Source organism: Hydractinia symbiolongicarpus, chromosome 8 (genome assembly GCF_029227915.1).
Source record: "Hydractinia symbiolongicarpus strain clone_291-10 chromosome 8, HSymV2.1, whole genome shotgun sequence".
Classification (NCBI taxonomy): domain Eukaryota; kingdom Metazoa; phylum Cnidaria; class Hydrozoa; order Anthoathecata; family Hydractiniidae; genus Hydractinia; species Hydractinia symbiolongicarpus.
Window position 1 is genome coordinate 4,640,322 of NC_079882.1, and position 23,460 is coordinate 4,663,781.

At 33.1% G+C, this 23,460-nt stretch overlaps 5 protein-coding genes across 12 annotated transcripts in view; 3 read left to right on the forward strand and 2 right to left on the reverse strand.

Annotated features, from left to right (window-relative positions):
* Window positions 1-6,233, forward strand: part of LOC130654775 (diacylglycerol kinase zeta-like) — a 39,302-nt gene extending 33,069 nt beyond the window's left edge. For all 7 annotated transcript variants that reach the window (XM_057457393.1, XM_057457395.1, XM_057457397.1 and 4 more), the window contains exons 20-32: window positions 13-183; window positions 283-504; window positions 852-897; window positions 1,360-1,400; window positions 2,381-2,466; window positions 2,599-2,802; window positions 3,059-3,127; window positions 3,347-3,378; window positions 3,516-3,553; window positions 3,917-4,037; window positions 4,853-4,989; window positions 5,376-5,439; window positions 5,617-6,233. In XM_057457393.1, the coding sequence (XP_057313376.1) occupies window positions 13-183; window positions 283-504; window positions 852-897; window positions 1,360-1,400; window positions 2,381-2,466; window positions 2,599-2,802; window positions 3,059-3,127; window positions 3,347-3,378; window positions 3,516-3,553; window positions 3,917-4,037; window positions 4,853-4,989; window positions 5,376-5,439; window positions 5,617-5,669 (1,284 nt within the window). In that variant the 3' untranslated portion in view covers window positions 5,670-6,233. The remainder of the gene's footprint in view (window positions 1-12; window positions 184-282; window positions 505-851; window positions 898-1,359; window positions 1,401-2,380; window positions 2,467-2,598; window positions 2,803-3,058; window positions 3,128-3,346; window positions 3,379-3,515; window positions 3,554-3,916; window positions 4,038-4,852; window positions 4,990-5,375; window positions 5,440-5,616) is intronic.
* Window positions 6,234-8,272: 2,039 nt separating this feature from the next.
* Window positions 8,273-11,138, reverse strand: LOC130654449 (X-box-binding protein 1-like). The gene is made up of 4 exons (XM_057457033.1): window positions 10,702-11,138; window positions 10,234-10,330; window positions 9,711-10,027; window positions 8,273-9,037 (listed from the first exon to the last, which is right to left on the reverse strand). The coding sequence occupies exons 1-4, from the start codon at window positions 10,848-10,850 to the stop codon at window positions 8,683-8,685; spliced, it is 918 nt and encodes a 305-aa protein (XP_057313016.1). The 5' UTR covers window positions 10,851-11,138; the 3' UTR covers window positions 8,273-8,682.
* Window positions 11,139-12,044: 906 nt separating this feature from the next.
* LOC130654450 (structure-specific endonuclease subunit SLX1-like) lies at window positions 12,045-16,909 on the forward strand. The gene is made up of 4 exons (XM_057457034.1): window positions 12,045-12,293; window positions 12,747-12,798; window positions 15,455-15,808; window positions 16,238-16,909. The coding sequence occupies exons 1-4, from the start codon at window positions 12,100-12,102 to the stop codon at window positions 16,496-16,498; spliced, it is 861 nt and encodes a 286-aa protein (XP_057313017.1). The 5' UTR covers window positions 12,045-12,099; the 3' UTR covers window positions 16,499-16,909.
* On the forward strand, window positions 16,567-21,079 carry LOC130654452 (uncharacterized). Of its 2 annotated transcripts, none has more exons than XM_057457036.1 (3): window positions 16,567-16,707; window positions 19,197-19,317; window positions 19,688-21,079. In XM_057457036.1, the coding sequence occupies exons 1-3, from the start codon at window positions 16,670-16,672 to the stop codon at window positions 20,189-20,191; spliced, it is 663 nt and encodes a 220-aa protein (XP_057313019.1). In that variant the 5' UTR covers window positions 16,567-16,669; the 3' UTR covers window positions 20,192-21,079. The 2 variants fall into 2 exon arrangements, with proteins under 2 accessions (XP_057313019.1, XP_057313018.1); XM_057457035.1 differs by lacking the exon at window positions 16,567-16,707 and adding an exon at window positions 17,194-17,556 and having other exon boundaries at window positions 19,688-21,077.
* A 357-nt stretch (window positions 21,080-21,436) lies between these two features.
* Window positions 21,437-22,557, reverse strand: LOC130654453 (interferon-gamma-inducible GTPase 10-like). The gene is made up of 2 exons (XM_057457037.1): window positions 22,138-22,557; window positions 21,437-21,796 (listed from the first exon to the last, which is right to left on the reverse strand). Exons 1-2 carry the CDS (start codon window positions 22,407-22,409, stop codon window positions 21,493-21,495), a joined length of 576 nt encoding a protein of 191 aa, XP_057313020.1. The 5' UTR covers window positions 22,410-22,557; the 3' UTR covers window positions 21,437-21,492.
* Window positions 22,558-23,460: the final 903 nt, after the last annotated feature.

Consider the following 23,460-nt stretch of genomic DNA (forward strand, 5'->3'; position numbering starts at 1 on the left):
TATTATTTTCAGCTTGCAACACAAGTAGGTGGACACGGTATTCGTATTTATCAGTGTCAATCCGCCATCTTGACTACGAACAATAAAATATCAATGCAAGTTGATGGTGAACCGTGCCGATTGAACCCTTCTCGCATACAAATTAAACAACGTAATCAATCTAATATGATAGCCAAGAAAAAAGTAAGGATATCTTTTTTTGTTTTTTTTTTGTTTGTCACTCTTCGTATAATGATGCCTTCTGTACTTCTTAATATATAATTTTCTGTGATTTTCAAATAGCCTCACCATACATCTTACCATCAATCGCAAGAGCAATTGATCACACCGAAATCCATTCGTACCAAGTTGTTCTATTTGAATTTTACTCAGTACGATTCTCTCATTAAATATGACATTGATGAAATTAAGGCAGTTGTCACTGAAATGTGCTCTTTGGAAGTTGATCCTGACTGGCAGCTGGATGACATGCGCAAAAAATTGCAAACAATGAATATCACTGGAGTAAGTATTGTTGTAATGACATACAGGGGTTGACAGATTTTTTTTTCTATAAGCGTCTTTCTTATTTTACTACTGAAGATTTTGGAGTTCTAAGAATCAACGAGAAAAATTAATTTTAAAATTTTTTTTTGTCTTTATTGACTATCTTGGCAAATTAAATACATATAAAAAATTTAAACCCCTTAAAGACTTTCTGACAATCAATCAAAATTTTTTGTAAAAATGAGAATTTAAAAACTTAATTTAAGTGACAAAAGCGAATAAGTATATTACGCAAGTTTAAGAACAAGTTTCTGCCTTTTTTTTCCGTTATGTTTTCTAACTAATCATATATGTTTTTATATTAGGATATGTTTAACTCTAAACTCACCGAAGAATGGTGTTTTCTTGATGGTAAGCGTAATATAGTTTTAAATGTATTTTCACCATTGCATCGTTCATACTGCCAACCTTCCTTGTCACTACCCGTATTCTGCCCCAAATGCTAGCCGAATAGCCTGTTTATGACATGCAGTAATTCTAGTCAAACTAGTGAGACCCATCAAGCTGAAATCCTGTGAATTTCTCACAGGCTGGCGACCAGTTTAGTCTACTTAACCGCATTCTATTCCAAATGGATACTAAATCGATACTTCGTGATTCGACATAGCAATGCCTGAATAATAGATCATGAGCAAACCCCTGAATCTTTTCACAAGGCACAAAAGTTCTTACTTGTAATGTCGAGTCATTTTTAATTCGTTCCACAAATGACACCTATTAGAGAATTTGAGTCTAAAATTATTTGCTTATTTGAAATCGTTGCGAACCTAATCCTGGCAAACTTTCTTAATTTCTGTTAAAATAATTTTTTAGCTACTTGGACTGTCCGAATATATCGTATTGATGAAGCTCAAGTAAGTAGTTTGTTGTAGTTTTGTTTTTGCAATTTTATGAATCAACAAACGCACCTATCAGTAAAACCACAAATGCAATGACGCTTTTTATAAGCAACACAAGGCTGAAATACTTGTAAGCAACTGCTGGCTAAAGTGAGTAAATAAAAGAAAAGAAAAAGAACAAATAACAGGGACTATAAAACAGTAATGTTTCCTTGTCCTAAATTTTCATAAGTTTGATACAACGACGAAAGTGATTAAAATGTGATTTTGATCACTAACCTAACTGAACCAACAAACGTGAATTTGGTCTTCCCTAGTAAATAGTCAACAAACACGTGAATTTGGTCTTCCCTAGTAAATAGTCAACAAACACGTGAATTTGGTCTTCCCTATTAAATAGTCAACAAACACGTGAATTTGGTCTTCCCTAGCAAATAGTCAACAAACACGTGAATTTGGTCTTCCGTAGTAAATAGTCCACAAACAACAAGTAGGCAAGCAACGGAAAAACGTGTAAAAAAAAGAAGCCTGACCAGCATTAACCCTCAGCCAAAATGTTGTTATGTTTATAAAAAAGCGTGCGTTCATTAATTGGTCCCAAAATGGATTTAATACTTAGCCTTCGAGATTTGGGCATAGTCACCACTTTTCTAAAGTTGTCACGTCACTTAAGCGACATGTTTAGAAGATAAATAACAAATATAAGAACGTATGCATAAAAAGAATTGAGTTGCTTCAGACTTGGGAGATTTGATAGTTTCAGTAGAAATACCTTTTTTTTTGACACGAGAAATTTTACATGAGCTGCAAATAGAAAAAACGATTTATTAGACGACATGGAAAAACTTTAAAAAAATCATTTCATAAACATTCATGGTTTTATTCACTTATTATTATTTTTATTTCTTTTGGTGGAACACATTTTATACAAGAACATAAAAAATATTAAGGGCTAAATGTGCTTCTTGTTCAGGCTTTCTTTTTTTTCTTTTTAGGAAAGTTTGTTGCACGTTGGTGACATTATGGAAGGTGGTATTTACGTGCTGGATTTGCAGAAAGGTCTAGATCTCACCATTCCGATGTAAGCTATTAAATCTTACTGTTGTGTACTAAAAGGTCTTAGTAAACGCTTTTCTTATTAAACTCTATCTCTTGTAATTTTCTACTTGGCGATAGCAACTAAAAATGTTCATATATCCCGTCCTCAATTTAGCAATAACAGTTTATCAAAAAGTCAACCGAATTCGCCTCAATTAGAAAGATCGACGGTGCCGTTAAAAATGGGCGATAGCGCACCAAGGCCAGCGAGAACGCTGCATTCTTTATCGCTGGACCTTTCCCAGCTTCGAAACGACGACCTTGCTCAATGCAGTAGCAGCGATTTATCTTCAACAAACAGCGAAGATGATATTAACAGGTATTTATTTATTTATTTATTAAATGGGACAGTCTGACGTTATTAAGGCTGTGATTTCAAATTGTATGCTCGTTTGTTTACTACATCCTCCTGAGAAACAATGGTAATCTTAAGCAGTAAGGGACTAGGTGCCTCGTAACGAAAGTTTGCTATTGAAAAGACTCTTTAGCTGTAGGCAACTATTTAAGCTTGCCTATAGGTCCTAAATTTGAAGTTGTTGTGCGTTGTGTTTTTACCGCGTCTGCTTTTGTTTCAGTTTGTCAAGCAGTCCTGGTCTAGCCTCTCCCAGTACTCCGATGACTCCTGACGATGACATAATGTTTAGGTATGTTTAAAATTATTAACCACTTTATACCATGACGCTTTCAGTAACCTTGTCATGTGATGCAGCGGATACAGTAAAGATGAACGCTTTCGCTTTCCATTAAAATTGGCATTTTTTATTATTTTAACCTTTTTTTTACTCCAATGCGCCCACATAAATGTCTAGGAAATACTTACAAATTATACAAATTATGAATGTTGCTCTATCTTGTTTTTTAAGGTTACCAGAAGAACCAAGTGAACGCATCAGAGGTAGTGTGATGCTTATCTCTTTTTTTTACTCAATTTTTGTTTAGTGCTGTGAATATTATAATAAAAGGTCGACCAGATAACTTTTAAAAGAAATCTTTCCTGTCAGAAAAATATAACAAATATTCTTTCTCTTATAGTGTTTCTTGAAGCAGCAAAGAAAGGCCTAATAAACAAGGTAATTGTCTTTTTTCTCTTGTTGCAAACGTGTTTTATTAGAACCAACATATTGAACCTCACCTTTTTCACAATAAATACGTATTACAACAAAAAGTTGTATACAAGGGCGTTTTTTTGTTGTTAGGTCTGAGATAAAAAAAAATATGTTGTGAATAAACGCTAAATTTGATATTTTTTTATTTTTAAAAATCTTACTCGTTTACACAATAACAATTTCAACTTAAATTTCTTTAAACAAATTAGTTCTCTCAGCTATAATTGTAACATTCTTACAAAAACATATCATGCACTTTTGCGCAGGCAACCGTACGGATCTCAAATAATTTTTTCTAATAATGACATTTCACTATTTTAACTTTAGTTTCGAAGTATTCACGAAAGTGGAATTAGTTTAACAGTATGCGATTCTTCTGGTCGAACTCCTTTGCATCTATCAGCAAGATATGGACGAAAGAACATTGTCGAATATATTCTTAATAAAGGTAAGTACTAGAATCTTCTGTGTTTAGGCTGTGGTTACACATACTTTACGGAAGTTCATTTTGCTATTCTAAGAAAGAGAAAACCACGCCTCTCTTTATGTTGAGTAGCTGGGCTACCCCAAGAACTTTCCTTGGATTGTAAGTCATTAAACTTGGAATGAGTGATGTGTTTCACATGATTTAAATAATGACTGTCAACAAAACGTTTTAATGATGTCACCATTTTTTGTTGAAATTTTAGTTTTCCGAGATCTACTGTTTGTTTTTGGCGATGACATTTAAGCTTTTTTTACATAATCTATCAACTTATTGATACACTAATGAGTTTTAACATTTATTTAGTTTTTTAGTAAGAAATGAAGAATGTAACAGGGCGCCAAACCCGCAAAAATGTCAACAATAGAAAAAATAAAAATGCTTTTAGGGCGTAAATAGGCGTAACTTCAGAAAAATATTGTTTTCAGCAAGGTCCGTAAAAAACTATTTTTAATGTTCGAACCTCAAATATAGAACTTCAATAATGAAAAAAATCACTAACATATCAAGAAATACGAAAAATATGAGATAGAGCGTTTCAAAAACCTCAAATAAGTTTAATGCAATAAATAAGCTTCTAAAAAAATTTTTTTTTTCCGCGTATGATGCAGTTTGTTTAAATATTTGCACTGATAAAAATTTAGAATGACGAGTTTAAAGTTTATCTGCAAAGGTTATCTGCAAAGGTTATTCTGATCGAATCGATACAACAAAATATCACTTTAATATGTGTCGCAAATATTTGATGATCAAAACAATTTGTTTTCTTATATTTTTAGTGCCACAATGTGTCATCGACTTAGTCGACAACGAGTATGGCCAAACTGCCTTGCATAAAGCTGCGTTGTACAAAAAGAGAACGATCTGTAGAACGCTTATTGGAAGAGGAGCATCTGTAGTGAGACTTGATACCGAGGTAATTTCAACATGTCTGTTTTTTTGACATCCCTCGACGTAGCAGTGAGACTCGGAATTAGAACGTACAAGGAACTTTGTGATTTAAATTTCGTTCCCAAGTTTAATTTCCTTGTTAAATTATCGTGAAATCAGTTTGTTGATTATTTATGTTTTGAATTGGATTGTATTCCCCTACGCGATTAGCCCTGACAGATAACCGCTGCATAGAATAACTCAAATCAACTTATCACTGCTTATGGGGCAGGGTGGGGGCAGTGGTCAGTTTAATTAAGTAAATTTAATAATTAGAATTTCAACTTAGCCCTTGCTAGCACTTTTTACTTGTAAGAGTTTTTCTTCATTAACAAACATCGCTTGTACTGATACACTGTTTTATTTTCGCAGGGTAACACACCACAACTACTGGCTTTGAAATCATCTGACACGGAACTTGCAAAATATCTCCAAAGTATGTTTTTACTTTTTGTAACCCTTTTAGAGATATCGTCAAGTATTTTAGGCTTCTTTCATATGTTTTTTATGCTGGACAACAGAGAAGAATTTAATTGAAAATTTTTATTAACATTTTGGAAATTAGTTTCTAGTGCATACGTGCAGTATAATGTGTTGTTATGTTTTCGTTTAGATCAGGAACGTTTGCAACTTATAGCTTCTGATGATCACGAGACTGCAGTTTAAACTTGTTTGAACTTGTTATAACCATCCCTAACGCTGGTTACAAAGAAAGAACCGCCACATAACACTGAACGCCAATCTGATATTATTTTTAGACATGAACGTTTATAAAAATGCCATAACGCGTGTTAGTTTCAGCTGACTGATGAAGGCTACACGATAAGAAAAAAGTGTCATCTATTTTTGGTAGAACTTCTTTAACATTATTGTATAAACAAAATTGATCATGCATTTGCTGCATGCTGTTTGTGTAAATCTCAAAAAATCTTACTAGTCAATAACAAAAACACTGCACTACTACTCTTCGGACATATTTTGTGAAACGTCGTGTGTCGTGGTTGTGTCGTGCGGCTGTCGTTTTCATTCATGCGTGTATCAATTGCGTTATTTTTTTACTTCAAAAATGTTTATGCACTTGTACATTTCATTATTGATTATTTTAATTATCCCTTACACTCTATCCTCATGTCGTATTTATGTTTTTGTAATCTTTGGGCTGGTGTAAAAAAATGTATATAAACAGAATTTCGTGCTATGTCTTTTACGAAATACACGCAAAGAAAGGAATTTAAGGTCTGTTAAAAAACTATCCATCACATCAGGGGATATAGTAAAACGTCTAAATAAAAACCTCAAAGTTGCCCCAGCATTGTGAACAAACACCTCCTCCCCACCGCCTGTTTAAACATTATAATAAATAAATGTAATATTTAAGTATCGCCATTCCTAAAAAATCACAAGCATATGCTTCTGTAAAGCGACGACAGTTCAAAACTCCTACCGCCCATAAAGCTAGCTAAATAATATAATAAAGCTGCCCAAGATGCAACACGTTGCCCGAGAAGACAAACTCTACCCCGAAACTTTCTATTGTTGAAAATAGCTGAATTTTGTGGCAATGTTAGCCATAATGTGTGGAATAATAACAAAATGCACATTTGATGCTCACCCCAAGCTTTACAGAGAGGCGGTCGCACAGGTCAAAAGACTTTCCTCAACACTGCCACAACCTTGTTCCAAGGTTCTCTTTGCCCCTTACGACGTTATTAGCCATTGTTACGAGCGGCGAATCAAAAAGGCAAAATGACCTGAAAACGAGGTTGACTGTCTCAATCCGAAGCACGTCTAACTCTCGATGTCCTTTTTACCGGTTGTAGGAAGTCTTTCATTTTTTAACATTTTTCTGAATATTTACCACAAAAAACAGTGCAAAGAAATCGTCATTGTGGTGCGCCCTTTGTAATTATAAAAAAAAACATATACGGTTTTTGTACACTTTTGGTATTATAGCAATATGACTATGTTTGTTTGCTGAATTGCAACTTCCCTGAAACACAATGTCAAAAAGATTGAAGAAAGCTGTATAAACCTACCTTTTGTTCACTCACCCACTTGTTTTGGCTAAGCAATGAATGATATGTTGAGAGTGACCAACAAAAATAATCCCCCCTTCTCCCACTTCAACAATAATAACTTTTATGTGCTAATAGTTACGCGTTGATGTTTTTAGCTTTAATTTTCTCTCTAACAAAAATAAAATTTTCGTAAGCTTTATGGTTCCTCTCACTATATGTCGCTACTTGTTTGTATTCTTGTTCCAAAATTATTTCAGGTTTTATTTCATAGAGCTCTGGGACCTGCGCTTTCAAATCATGACTAAAATAGTACAAATAGCACGTAAATTCTTAGCCTTGTGCAACTTTCTTCCCAAAACTTGTTAGGTATTTTTTATTTCGATGGAGTTACATCTAAATATTATCATGTGAAGCCTTGTGTTTCGTGTGCATCCAGTAATTTTTTTAACCAATGTATACTTTAGATTTAGCGAAAATATTAGAATGCCCTGCTTTGTTTTTCTTGAAAGCGTGTACGCTAATTAACAGATTTTATCCACACGTCGTTTAACTGTATGTAATTGTCAGGGAGCGTCCAATCTCACCACGATGGTAACATGCGTTCATCTCACCAAATTAGCTAATGATACTTATTATTTTTTAATGCTCAGTAATTGAGCCTCACGAACGATTAAGACCTCTTTGTTGTGTGCTTGTCAAAAAAACAGACAAAACGGAAAAATTGATCAAACAACACGTATAATCAATTTTTTGTTTGTTTGAAATTTTTATCAACAGCTGTGCAAAATTTGATAAGGATTTGTTAATACATTCTTAGGTTACCAGTTCCGGTTTGTAAATGCTGCGTTTTCCATGGAGCGAATTGTGAATGGCAAATTCGGCACTTGATTTCCACGAGACACAAGAAACACATGGCAAACTTAAAACTCCGAATAACCATATTTTTGAGTATTAAAACCTAAACAGTTATTTTGAATTCTTTTCAGTAATGAGTTTTTCTAAAAATAAATATTGTTTCTACTTTTTAAGGGCGAAACGAATTTAAAAGAAAATCAAAATGAAAGTTACTGCGCTTGCTCTGATACATTTCGCTATCCAATTCGCTTCGTGGAAATCCTTTTATAAAAAAACTGCGTGATGTTTGTTATAAACAATAGTTGATGCGTGTCAGGACGTGATAAAGTTTCTGCGACATTTAAGCACGTTAAGCGTAACCAAAACTGCGAGAAGAAGAAAAAAAAAGTCACGTGCTTTTTACTGTCATGTATCTATTGTTTGGTAAAATATAGCTATGTACAACAAAAATCCATAAAATGTATATATAAGAATAAAGATAGAATTTTTTGTTCCATGAGTCAACACAGAAACAGAAATATGTTTTCTTCTAAGATTTCAGAACACAAACATTGCACTGAACACAACCAGAGAAAAAAACACGAAATAAATCGCCTAAGATATGGCATGCATTTAACATTTATGCACCTAAATTAAATAAGAATAAAATTCAAGTTTATACAAGTCACAAAAAAAGAACATATAAATTTAAACGCTAAGTAAAGATGGAAATAAATCAGAGAAAGGATCATCATTGTCCACTATGTTACACGAAACTGTACCAGGATTACATGACAATAAAAATTCATCATCAATAAATGGTTCATTTATCCCACATCCATCAAGGGCTGTGTCCCCCACCAGGCTACCCTCTGCTTTGGTGCACATCTTGACAATATCATTAAGATCCATGCTTCCAGTGCTAGATTCAGGTGACGCTGGAGCAGACTCTGGGCTTGATGGGCATACAACCTCATTATTTTCATGTGATAAAAATTCATCAACATCAAATTCTTCTTGCTTGATACTTCCATTACAAACTGGAGTTGATCTTGCTGAAAGGGCTTCCATGGAATATCGGGTGGTTTCACATGGAGTTCCAACTGCGACTGCTTTTGCAGGCACTGTTTTTTGGATTCGAATTGGTTCTTCGTCTCCCAGAACGTCCAACAATAATTCAGTCTATAAAATGTAGGGCAACAAAAAGCATAAATTTTAATTTTAAAAACTTTACCTATCAAATTTTAAAAGTTGTTCAATTTTTTTTTTAAAATACCCTTAGACTTGTGTTTTTAAATCAATCTTATAAAAATATGTGATATATAATATCTAAATCTTTACATGTTACTTTAGGAATTGGCTTTTGATAAGGAGATATATATTTTACAGGAAAATTCATAAAGATATCCCAAAGAACATGTTTATCCAAGACTAAAAATTTATTTTTTAAAGGCTTCTTATAAAGTGTAATAAAAGATTGTTATTTTAAATTTGATTTTAGCTTTATTGATAGAAAAACTAACAGGTTCTTTTTGTTGAAGGCACAATTAAAAGATATTGTACGTTAATAATCCACAATAAATCATAAATTTGTGACAAATAACATACATACTAATATTAGTTTTAACAATGTAAAATAGAAAATAACAAGTTCTGTATGTATTGAAACAGAAAAAAAGCTGAACAAATAATTTATTGTACAGCAAACATGTGCTCAAATATTCTTAACTTCATTAATTATTCAAAGATCAGCATGGTACCCACTAGATTTTCATGTAAACATTAACTACAGAATATCTTTTCTTCCATTCAAACTAACAGGACAGAAATTTGTCTAAAACTAATGCATCATTACCTGTGACTCGTCTCGCAAATCGTGATTAATGAAACAAGAATTGTCAGTGTGAGATTCCATAGCAAGGAAACTACTCTAAGTGAAGCATACTCAGTCAACAATTCTTCTTTCTTGATCACAATATGGTCATGGTCAGAAACTGAAGGTGTAATTATCAAATCATTTTCATTTTTACTAGATACTGTTAAACATGTGTGTTCTTGTGAAGGTGAAGCTGGCGGAGTGAGCCCAAGTTTTGAACGGAGTAATAAATTAGATTCAGTTAAGTTGTGTACTTGTGATCGCAACTGCTCATTACTTTTCTTTAAAAATTTGTTCTAAAAAAAGAATTCATACATAGGCAGGAAAGCAACAGATTATTATAGTTCAGGCTTGTAATTAATTTAGCACATTCACCACTAATGAGACATGAATGACAATGAATGAAATGTGCATTTTTTTAACCTTTCTTCCTGAAAATTTACTTAAAAAGTAACAAAAAAGTATATTAATAACATACAGAACATAAACATTTGTATTATACCTCTTTTTCCATTCTCGATAACGTTATTTCTAGTTCATCCATATGTTGTTTCTTTCTGTCTCGAGCAGTTTGTGCTGCAACTCTGTTCTTCAGTTTTCTGTTGAAAATAAAAAATAAAATGTTATATATACAAATTATATGCATAACACATAAATTTCATGAAAATATCTACATGAAAAATTCTTTTACATAACACTTATTCTAAATGTTTTACACCATAATAAACTGAAAACTTATTTTTTCTACTTTGTTTTTTTACGTGAAGAAGGGTGTAAACTGGGTTAGTATCTCTCAAACAAATCACATCAAAGTCAACACAAGTGTAGGTTCTGTAAAATCCAGGAAATAATCAGAAATTAATGGGCTAAAAAAGTAAAAACAAGTTAAAATAAAGCAAAAGCTTTTTTCATCAGAAATTAAATTCATGTTAATCTATAGAAACTTGATAGGAAAAAAAATTATTTATACCTTCTCAGTATTCGCTCTTCAACATTGAGATTATCTAACCTCCTTCTTTTTCTCCCTGGGTGTAATTCATCATCTTCAATCGTTGCCAATACTTTTTTAGCATCAACAGTGGGTATACGTGAGATTTCAAAGTAATTAACCTTCATCATGTTATATAGTTAGTTAAAATTATCTTACGGTTTTGTGTAGTTTGAATATATTATATCTATAATACCTAAAACAAAATAAATATTAATATACGGAGATAAAATAGAAACTCGAGTTGATACGGTTGTCGTGCAGATACAGCCAACTAGCGTATCACAAAGACCACATACAGCTGATATAAACAAACCCAAAGGGAGACTTGAAGTCAGCTATTTAACTAAAAAATAGCGTATATAAAAAAGGTAAAAAAATCATAAACATTTTCAGATAGTAAATAAAAATATTAGCTACAACTCAGACGTCAATACCCTCCAAAGAAAAACACCAGTACAAAATGAAAGCTTCGTTACGGTCGATTCCACGTAAACAAGACCGGAAGCAATTAACCCATTGAAAAGATTAAGACTGGTAGAACAAAACAAAAGAAAAATCACCAAGTTGCCAGCACTACAACATATTTCTTAAAATGTTATTTTTAATAAATACGAGCCGAATAAACACAATTAATAGACGCAATAAAGTTTTAAATATGTCTGTTGAGTTTTAAAAGCCATATAATCCTAATATTTTAAGAATTAACCAAGAAGAACCTTGAGAGAATTACTTATGAGTTTGTATCTAATATTAGAGTGTGGTTGACGAACTGAATATGTATTTGTATGATGAAATAAGTTTCGGGTTGTTTGAAACAATATACTTTAGTGAGCATGTAAACAAGCGGTAGAATTTGAAATGACGATGGTAAATTTCTGCTCTGCTCTTATTTTAACCTTTTCTCTTGGACAGTAGCGTGTACAATACGCTCTGGTGTACCCAACCAGATTCTTCCCACCAATTTTAAAAACCACACGTTTTTTTGGCATTGCTAATAAAACTCTCTTCCCATATGCTACTTAACTTTTTCAAATGCTATTCACATGGATTCATTATATAAATTTAGGAAAACCTAAACCTAACAAAAAAATCTAAACTTTACAATGACCAAGCTGAAATGTTACTGATTATTTCTGATTATTTACAACTTTAATAATCTTATTCAGGGTGACATTCACCAAAGTTTGCAACTGTAAACTTTTTAATGCCATGGCCCCTCCTGGAAATAATACACAGGGTATATCCCTCGTTATTTGTGAGGCTAGCCATGTAAAATATGCACATCTATCTATCTATCTATCTATCATGGCTAGCTAGCTATATAATATTTTTTTATTTTTTTGAAGGAAGACAAAAAACTTTATTACATATTTAAAAATGACTTCCAAAGATGAACTTTATGAAGCTCGACCTGGACATTTCTTTGGTGTGTATATACTATACAATCGCAATCCAAAACATGAAGGAAAAATATACATCGGTTTTACGGTCAATCCTGCTCGGAGAATTAGACAACATAACCGTGAAATCAAGGGTGGCGCATGGAAAACCGGAGGCAATAAAGGTCCTTGGTAAAAATTGGTTCCTAATTTTGGATGTATAAACACCACACAACTAAACACTGCAAGAATAAGTTTGTTTTTGTCTAACATCTAGTTAGTAGTGAAGGATAATCATTCAAAAATACTTTAAATATCATAAAACCAAAACTGTTTTTAAAAGAGAATTCAGAACAAAATTATTCAAATTTAGTAGTAAAATATTTAAAAGTTACCATAGGGTTTTTCTCTACATTTAGTTATGTACACTGAGGTAAATGGTTATGGAGGGAGGGGGAATTTTAATAGTTAAATAAGCTAAACTCTTTTTGAAATGAAAATAGTCACAAAAGAAGACCCTCCCAACAAAAACCTCACCGGTGGTTAGTTTGGAAATTGTTGAAAATTGGGAAGCTGTTTATTGTTAATATCCTTCTCCAAGTACTTTGTAGGGATAGATCACTAAGTTGCTTTTCAATTTTTTAGGGACATGGTTTTGATCAATCATGGTTTTCATACAAGATTAGCTGCTCTTCAAGTGAGAAAAAAATTGTTAGGTTACTTGTTACTTAAATTATTTCAGATGGAACTCTTTCAACTTGTTGAGTCCAATGCTTGATCATTTCTACGATGTTGTTTGATTCTGTTCTCTTAAATGAAAGGTAACTTGTATGCAGTTGTTTGTCAGGTATATTATGTAGATTATTATGTAAATTGGTCTAATTTTCTTTTGAAGTGCGTTTTGGCACAGTTAGTGCTGTTTCTTATGTTTTGGAAGGGCATTGAAGAGTTTTGGTCCTTCTCCCGAAATACCACCTTTCCAGATTTAAATTCACAACTGTGCCTTCAAGAATACGCCGTGTGTAAATATTTTTGTATCTTTCTCTCCTTCTCTCTAGTCTGTAGATATTCAAGTCTTTAGTTTTTCTTAATAACTAAAGTTCTGGATTGACAGGATTCCATTCCAAAATAGTACGGCTTCTAGATCTTGCATCAAATATCCCTTTGTTGGAGCTCACAACTAGAGCAGTAGTCCAAATGAGACATTGCAAGAGATTTCCATAACGTTAACATCGTAAATTTGTTCCTATGTTTGAAGGTACGGTGAATCTATGCATGTTTTTAACTTTTTGGAGAACTTTTTGTGTTTGCATGTCATATGACATATCTGTTGATGCTCAAAGGTTTTTCACTGAGGTATTTGTAACTATATTGATACCAGTGCCAGAGATAGATTGTTTCTTCAGCTCTACATTTTTTCCATAGGGAAGATGTTTAAATTTCATTCTATTCAATTTCATATTGTTTTTTTAGTCCATTTGTAAAAAGAATCTGGATCTTGTAACTCTAAGATTTTAAAGTTTTGGAGATTCCTTTTATAAGCCTGGTGTCGTCAGCAAAAGATAAAATGGAGAGACACTTATTCCTCAATGTCCTGAGTCGTTATTAAACAGAAAAGTGGACTCAAGACTGAGCCCTGCAATACCCCTTAACTTAATTCTGTTTCAAATTATAGAAAACTGTTTCTCTCTCTCTTTGCTAACTTCCAGTATAAAATGATTTTAACCCATATATACTAAAAAGGTTAACAGGCTAGAAGAATTTATAAAACAAGCTGGAACAACCTTGAACCTAGAACAGACTAAAAAAATATAGAACAAGCTGGAACAACCTATGAGAACAACCTGGAACAGGAAAGAGCGACTGAAGAACAAGCTTAAACGAGCTAAAACAACCTAAGAAATTGCCATATTTCCTGCACTAAGTTATGGGGAATCCTGTAAATTATCGCTGTGTGGTGTTGTTTTATCTTTCTACGCCATCTTAACTATCTTTTATTTGCAATTTCCTTCTTCAAGACTTGGTGACAAGGATGTGAGAGCAACTGGTCAGTAATTTTCTGGTTCTCGACCTTGATCTCCCCCTTTGAAAATAGTGGAAATATGGCTTGTTGTCAGAATATTTGATATGAAACCTTTGTCAAAGTTGTTTCTCCACAAAGCTTCAAGGGTTTTTCAAGAGACACTCTGCACTTCTTCAAGAAAATTGCATTTAAACCATCCGGTCCAGCAGCAGAGTTGGTTGATATTGTGTTGATTTCTTTAATGAATTTCTCTTTAGCGAAATCAAGTGTACTTCTGATTGATGGTTCTGATTGATGGTTTTCGAAAAAATTGTGTTCTCGGTGGGACAAACTCTGATTTATATTGCTTTTGAAGTATATTTGCCATGACAGTTTGGTGTGAGATTGGTTGTTAGGTATTTTTAGGAAAAAAAATAATGCTTCTGTTTTTGGTGTAGGCTTTTCTTTATGTTAACTTTTTATACCCTTAAAAACGTTTTGCCTGAAAAATCATGATTTTTATGATACCAAATAAGCCGTAAAATGTTTCTATGATATTTGTGCAAGGAAGTATGACAACAGCGTAAAATTTATTCTAATTATAGTGCACGTCAGCAAGTAACTTCAGAAGCCAGTGTTACTTCAGTGTGTTTTATATTAAAGGCTAAAATAAAAAACAAAATTTCTTATCTTCGGGTCTAAAATTGTTGACAAAATTAATGGAAAAAATGTAGATTTTTAGTAATTTTTTTAACATAACCAGTAGGTGCTGTCAGCCGTCTTCGCAATCGCTACTTTTGTGCACGCGTAGATAAAGTTAACAGCAAAATTTCCTTGTGGCCTTTAAACATTACCAAGTTCAAAATGCCCGACTCTAATATAGAAACAACCAAAGTAATCAATTGTAGCGACAAACTTCAAGATTAGCAGTCTTTTGGTGTCAAAATTTTATTTTGTCCATAATTTGTAGACTGAGTAAAATCTGAACTCAGTGTAAGTGTATTATTGCGATAGTTTCACAAAAAAAAGTTTACTTTCCAATCATGATCAGAAAAACATTCTTAGGGTAGTACTTCTTACATTTATAGCTTGTTCTTTTTAAAACCATGCTGTCTGCACCTGGTATTCGCGAAATTAAATTTTAAAGTAAGAAAAGCAGGAAAATACATACCGTTAAAATTTTTTGACCAAAGATGATTAAAATAGCCTATATCTCTCTGCATGCATTGCCGTACCCTGCAATAACAATATATTTTTAAATGCCGAAGATGAGACTTCACAATCCAATATCCAAATATCGAGATAAAATATGTTTTTTTATGAGAATTGTGTATTTCTTTTTATATTTTAGTTTGAATGGGCGTGGCAAAATCCTTCAAAATCACGACGTCTTTCACATTTACCTAAAAAAAAGTCAAAAGAACCTATGTTTACCTACAGACTTCGCATTTTAAGTGAAATGTTAAACACTGGTCCATGGAATAGATTGCCCTTAACAATTCAGTGGTTGAAGCAAGAATACTGTCAACAATTTCCATTAAACCGTCCACCACCCATTCACATGCCAATTGCGTATGGGGCAATAACAACTGTAAAAAAGGTGCCTAGTGAGAAGGAAGCTGAAGAAGCCGCAACTGAGATAAAGACGCGTACGGAAGAAAAAGACCCTGAGAATTGTATGTTATGTTCTGCAGTGGAAAACGAAGTAAGCTCTTTCTTTATAATTGGCCATGTTGTGTTTACATTTAACACGCAAAGATGTTATAGCGGAGAAAAATAGCAAATAGGGTAAATCCAAAGGGAACAAAAGAACTCCCCCCTTCAGACTGTTAAATTTATTTATAGCCAAGATTTGTAGTCTTTTTTCTAACCCTGCGTATATTAAAGGTTAAATGAAAACAATAAAATTACTGTTCATCGAATGATTAAAGTAAAAAAAGTATTATTCTGCAAGGTTAATATTTCATAAAAAAAAATTAAAGCATATAAACTACTGAAATATGACTGCGCACATCAATCGGCCTAAACATACTCATTCCTGACGCTCAATTATCTTTTCTTAACAAGAAAATTTAGCAATTGTTCGGAGACCTCATATTTAAACTACGAAGGTATAATGTTTTTCTAATTTTAGCACAAATTATTGAAATGTATCGTCAGCAGCTGTGACTTTGTTGCCCATACTATATGCCTGGCTGAAGTCTTTTTAAAACAATCGAATAATCAAGACAAATACATTTTACCCGTCGACGGCAAATGTCCGTCATGTCAGCAAGAAATGTTGTGGTCAGATGTGATTAAGCAGCGCCGATATAATTTAAATGAGTTGGAATTTGACGATAGTCAAGATGATAACGGCAGTGAAGAAATGAGTGACGATGACGAATTTCAATGACGACAGAACGCATCCAGTTTTTAAGATCATACCTGATGTGTAGTCTTACTCATAGGCCATAGCAAAGTGTTATGAATGTGGATTATTCGGAAAGGTCGAACCCGTAGTTACAAATAATTTCTTACGCACGTCAAAACACGAACGAAAAGGAGAAACCAATTACACATACCAATGCAAGACCGAAGAGGTGAACTAGTCTTTGATTTCAGGTAGATACCAGTAAATTTATTTATGAACATCTTAATATGGTGAAAGCTTTTTGTGCAATGTTCTTGTTAAGGAGCCTGGACCTGAGGTTGTCAGCATACTCGATATCAACATGTTAGAGTTTGGCGTGAGCTTTTGTTGCTTAAGAGATATAACTTAGTGATTCTTAATGCGCAAAAACAGCCAAAAATATGTTTTGGCAGATTTGACTATTTTTTTAGTGTTGTACTTCGTTAAGGACTCAAAATTTTAAATCCTATTGATTTCGTTATATTTTTAGTAAAAGTTAAAATTCCACATATAAAACATATTTTGATATTTATTTCTTTAAGTGTTATAAGAAATTGTAAAAGAAAAATTTTTTTCACCTGGAATGGTTTCAGTCCCAAAAAGAAATCTAACTGTTATGAATTTAGAAAGAGAAGAATTTTTTATTCAAATCAAAAAATGTTATCTTCCAATCTCTTATATTGTAATCGCGCACCTGTTTTGAATAACTGCAAAAACAACACAACAAGAACAAATCAAAGGGTATTTTGTTTACAATTTAGGAGGAGTTTTAATGAAACATAAAAAATAATCTGAAATTTTCATCTGTTTTGTACAACAAGTACTCTCGTTTCATTCCTAAGAAAGATGGCCGAAAATGTTGCGAAGGAGGGCTTGAATATATCAGAAAAAATTCGAATAATTTTCGTTCCAATGTTATGGTTAGCATATTCCATCGCACTGTTTATCAGGCTCGGTCAATTCTACCAGCACTGGTGGTTTGTCGTTATTTTTGTGATGTGGTTTCTGGTTGTGTTCATGGCGCTCCAATGCGTCATCGGCGTCGCTTCTATAGCGTATTTGTAAGTTGAGTTGCCTTTTTGGAGTTATAAATTTTTTTAAAACTAACCTTTAGCCATGGACATAATATTTGGGAAAGTTTTTTTACTATTTCTCTAGATAAACAAACTGCTTCGCTTGGCTAGTTTTGGCGTCGGTGTAGGTCGAGTAAACAAGGTCGAAAATTCTCTAGCTGCACCTTTCGCAATATTTGCATTGTGAAGCAATGAGCTCCACGGCCGAAAAGTTGCGAAAAATTAGGAGATTGAGACCTTTCCTAAATTTCTTAATTATGCCAAACTTTATTAAAGAGGTCGGTATTAAAAATAATTCTTATCCATAAGTTCCTTATCAAAAGATAGAACGAATTACCTAATTTCGTAAATACTTCTGTTCCTTAAGTGCCGGGCTGAAAGTTACGGTCAAACCCTTCATATGGACGAGCTTTCTAAGAATAGCCTCGTTTTCAAATTAATTATTTTTTCAAATTAAAATAAAATCCAACCAGAATATTATATTGCTCTAAAAACTTCATTTTTGTCATGATAATTTGATATTCTATCTGAATATTCTTATTTAAAGAGCATAGAACCATTATAAAATTTTGAATGACATCATAATTATTATAATTTATGAAATTCAGAAAAGGTGTAATGAAAATAAAAAAATCTGTTGCGAAAGTGTGTGGGAGGCTTTAAATCTAAAAATGTTAAATATTTATCCGTTGTGCCAACATAAAACTAAGACTTTGTAAACAATTCAGAAAGTTAGATTCAGGCTGGAGTTTTATTTTATTTTACCGTAAATTTCTTTAAAAAATATACGAGTTTCGCAAAATCGCAATAAAAGTAAAACTTTCCGCCTTGTAAATAACACACCATTTTATTTTTTAGATAAGAACATTAGAAATTTTAAGGGTGCTGGCACTTTCTAGAAAATGCGGTTCAAAGCTGAAAAACATCGTTCGCTAACAGCATTTGTAGCAGGCATAACTAATATACGTTTTTCCACTTTTATAACGTCAAACAAAAGTAGTTTTCTTGGGTTATCTAATTTTTTGAGAAATGACACTAAATCTCATTCTTTTTCTTTCTTTCTTTCTTTCTTTCTTTCTTTCTTTCTTTCTTTCTTTCTTTCTTTCTTTCTTTCTTTCTTTCTTTCTTTCTTTCTTTCATTTTTCAGTAGGAAAATTATTGGGGGGAGGGGGGCTGTGCCCCCCCGGCAGTTACGGCACTGTATAATGAGAAGCTGCCCTATTGCCCGACCCGTTTTTACAAACGTTAACTTCGCCACCCTCAGATTTGGGCTAACGATGTTAGCCTAGTCCACTGAGTAATAAAAGTGACTCAGAAAGGTTTTCATTTTTTTCCTAACATGCATTGATTTTATTCTCTTCAACTTCAATAAGACTTAAACCAATCAAATGTTTAGATTTAAGCCTTCCCCATCTGTCTTTCTACCCTGACCGTCAAAATGAAAAAATCTATACATTTGAGTATGACGATTCCCTGATTTCACAAGCAGGACCTATAACGTCTCGACATTAGCTCATGTAGCTAAAGCGTGTGGACATCATAGCAGGATTGACTGTTTGGCGTAATATACTTTGTTGACATTAAAGTTGACGTTAAGGTTTGTAGATTTGACTGTTTCTGTTTTATAGCGATAGCTACATATTTTCTCAATCGTGGTGCAATGTCGCAATGTTGGTATATATTGTTTCGATAATCAGTCCGTATTGTGTGCTTATGTACAACGTAAACAAACCGGTAGACTTAGTTGCGGTGAGTAAACTAATATTTTCTGAAGATGTTGAAGTACCTACCGTTGCACCGAACTTAACATATCTAATAATAACTTTGGTCTTTGGTTCTAATCGCTATAACAAATAAAAAACAATTTCTTTTTCAAAATGAGATGTATACTCCGAACACGAGCTACCTCAAAACTCTACTCAAGGATCTTGCAATTTTCGCTGCCTCGTTCATGCTAGCCTTAAACAGTTGACTTGCGTAGAATGAGGCTACATAGTAAGAAACAACAATTTTCTAATAATCCTTCATCCTTCGGAATATTCTAACTGTGCTGTGTAGTGGGCTGTTTATTTCGTTGATAATTTACGAGTGGTGTTTGAGTGGTGTTATTTACATCTAGGTGAAAGATGTTCAAACTGTGGATTGTGTAGTTCTACAAGCTATCATGCCTGTATTGATCACTGGTTGCATGCTGTACCCGTTACCAAAACGGAAATCAAAGCTAGCTGAAACAGCAGCGATTGTGATTGGATCACTACATGCTTTTGATATCATGGATGTTATGATGAATTTTAAGTTCATCCAACATTTTGGAACAGCTGCACAAGCTTTTTTTTACTTATCCTTCGTAACGTCTATTATATTGATTGCATTCCCCATTGGTCTCGACGAAAATGATGATGACGATCCAGTGATGGGACAAATCGTCAAGACTACCTTGTCCTTATTATTCACTGAAATATCCTTCTGTGTATTTCGTTTCATAGTTATGCAAAAAGAAAATTCACTATCAGGTTTGGTTTTCGCGTCAAAAAATTCGTTGTCGGGACTTTACCATGCATATTTGGTGGTTCGAGCACTTTTATATTGTCGTAAGGTCAAATTCAGGTATTCTCGTATGTAATTAGGAAGTCATCATTAATCAGACTGGTAGCAAAAACCTCAGAGAACTTTATATAAAATAACAATCGCTGGATTTTTTTTGTGTTTTTGTACTGAAAAATAGTGTAAAACTATGACAAATAAAAAAATGTTTATGAACCAACTGGAGCACATATAACGTACCACGTGCGGATTTCGGAACAATTTCGTGGATTTATCTGTTAATGAAACATTATACCTCACCAAATCAGGAAAAAGTGAATAAATTATTTTGCTTCGGCTCACTGTTACCCTGACCAGCACTTTTCCCAACCTTTTATCCGGGTAGTATTTTCGCATTTTTTGGTACCAATTACTTTTTTTTTTTTTTTGCATTTTTGGTACCAATTACTTTTCTTTCTTTTTTTTGCATTTTTGGTACCAATTACTTTTCTTTCTTTTTTTTGCATTTTTGGTACCAATTACTTTTCTTTTTTTGCCTGATCAATTTTTTAACAAAATAGTAAAACAGTAGCATCTTTCAAGAGTATGGATTTAACTAAATAACTGATTGATTGAAACATCTTTCAAGAGTATGGATTTAACTAAATAACTAATTGAATGAAAAAATTCTTTAGTTCATCTGTACTCATGTTAACTTTTACTGCAAGTTTACAGGTTGGCAAAATTGGTCGAAAAAACCATATTTTCCCGCTTTTTTTGTCCTTATATCTAAGGCCTCGATATTATCAGATATGAATAATTAGGCGCCCTCTGGGCGTTTATTTAAGTTTGAGCTCTAAGCGCTGTTAGAGAATTTCTTGAAATATATTTTCAACACATATTGTTTTTAAATTTTTTTTAATTATATTATTGTATATTACAAATAAGATTGTTAATTACCTTGTTGAATTCCTTTTAAAATTTGAGATTCCCGTTTCGGAAAAATAGATTAAAAGCACCGTTGTTTGAAAAACTTACTTATTATTCACAGATTACCCAGTCCAGTATCTGGTGCTTAATCGGTCTTGGTGGTTTTTCGGGCACTGGGCGCTGTTAAAAAATATTTAGTTTAATGGAGGGCGCTTATTCAGATTTTTCGGTTAATTTACATACTTAGTTGAAACTTCGACCTCGTCCCAGGGTCTCGTGGACCCAGAGCTGTTGTTACGTAGCGGTCACAGATTCATCAAAAAGGCAAAATACCCTAGAAACGAGGTTGGGCTTATAAACAAAAATTCTATTGACGTGAAAAGTTTGATAAAAACCACAACAACAACAACAAAAATCTTGCAGAGATAAATTGGGAAACTATTTCTTTAAGATTTCGTCCTACTTTTGCTATCAAATTTGTCTTAAATTTAAACATAAATCCGGAAAGTCGTATTTTTCAGGATGAAAGTTTGATATTAAAAATACAACAGGAACGTGAAAATCAGCTCTCAGTTTTTTAAGACAATCGTCTCGAATTTCCTTCAGGGTTGCTGATTCATTATAGCGGGAACAACAGCGCTTTTTATTCCAAAGATCGATATCAATTTTAGTTCGTATAAAAAAGAATGATCTTCCAGCTTTTTTAACCTGTGAAGCCAACCAGATATCATTTTCGGTAAATCTTGTTGCCGTAATGATTAAAAAGAAATTATATCTAAAATAAAATTTAAAATAATTGTGTAATATAGAAATACAACCATAGTAAAATCAACAAAAAACAACAACCAAAAACACATTCAGTTATTTTGTTGAACCTCGTCCTCAGGGTTATTTGCCTTTTTCACATCAAGGCGGGCGGAAAAACTAGCCGTCAAGTAAGCGCTAGCGACCCTTAGGCAACAAACCCTGGGGACGAGGATGCCATTTTGTTTAATTATTTGTAAGAGAATTTCATGGAAAACCAAGGATGAAACTCTTTACGACCCCTTGCCAACGTTAAAGCCACTATATGCCTGTGTAAACAACAGTAAAACTGGATAATCGAGAAAACTATACCTTTCGAAATTAATTTGGCTTAAGTACGTTTCTTTAGGAAAATTGGGAGTCCCAACACCAGGTAAATCCCAGTAATTCAATGAGGGATTTTTCCGGTCTGTGTACAAGGTTGGTCTTGTTGTACATTCAACAACATCAACTTTTGCTGCGTTTATATCTTGACAAGTTAGTCCACGAATTGTGTTTACAAAACTTGACTTTCCTGTTCCAGAGGAACCAATAATAGCACAATGAAGAGATTGAGAATTACAAAAACTTGTTTTTGATTCCATAAACACACATACCAACTTTCTATTACCAAACTTTTATACTAAAAATCAATAAGTTTTTAGACATCTCAAACTTTCGGTTTTCTTAATAATTTCTTAAGCCGTCAAGCCATGTAATACTCTGCGAATGCATTTGAAAGTTAGAAACTCAACATAATTGCTTTCACAATTACAAACAATATTACACTTTTCTACCATAACAACATGATGTGAATGTTTTGTTTGATAAGATTTCACAAAACTATAATGAGTAACTTTATAATAATATACAAAGCTAGAATGTTTTTTTTTCCTGGATTTCTCATATGATTATTCGCCACACTTAACCCTCTTTACGCAATGGTATGTGGGTAAGTAGACTCCCTGAGTGTGAATAACTTCACTTGTGTTGAGTTGTAACTCATAAAACTTGGTATGAATGATGTCTTTCACATGACAAATAAAAATCAAATCTTAAATAAATAATAATAAACAATATGAAATACAAATACATCAAGAAATGCGAAAATATAAGATAAGGTTTTGAAAATTGGCGTAGCATACAATCTGCTTACTTAAAATTATAAGAAATCTGCTACTAAATATTCAAGGTGCATTCTGGTAACTCTTGTTAATACACAAAAATATTCAAGTTAGTGTATTTTTTGCCTCCATCTACATTCTTTCTCCCCCGGCATAAATTGAGTTAACACAAGACTATTAAAAAGGGGGAACTTAAATCGTGTGCTTACCTCCATCGCCCTACATACCCCCCCCCCTCCCCCCTTCAGCTAAAAAAAATTATCTATCCTATCATTCTACTTAAGCAAGATTTTTTAAAAACTTATCTGCACTTACGAATAAAGTAACGCTTGCACCATGTAATTAAACGTATCCATTATTGGCCTCTTCATTTAATGCCGTTACAGAACTTGACTTTCCACAGTTGAAAACCCAGATGGTACAGTTCTTTACAATGATAAAGATGATAACAAATTGACCGCACCGATCGATCACATCCCTGGTTAATCTGGTTAATGAACTAGAATTTCTGCAGTTATAACTATCAGGGGGG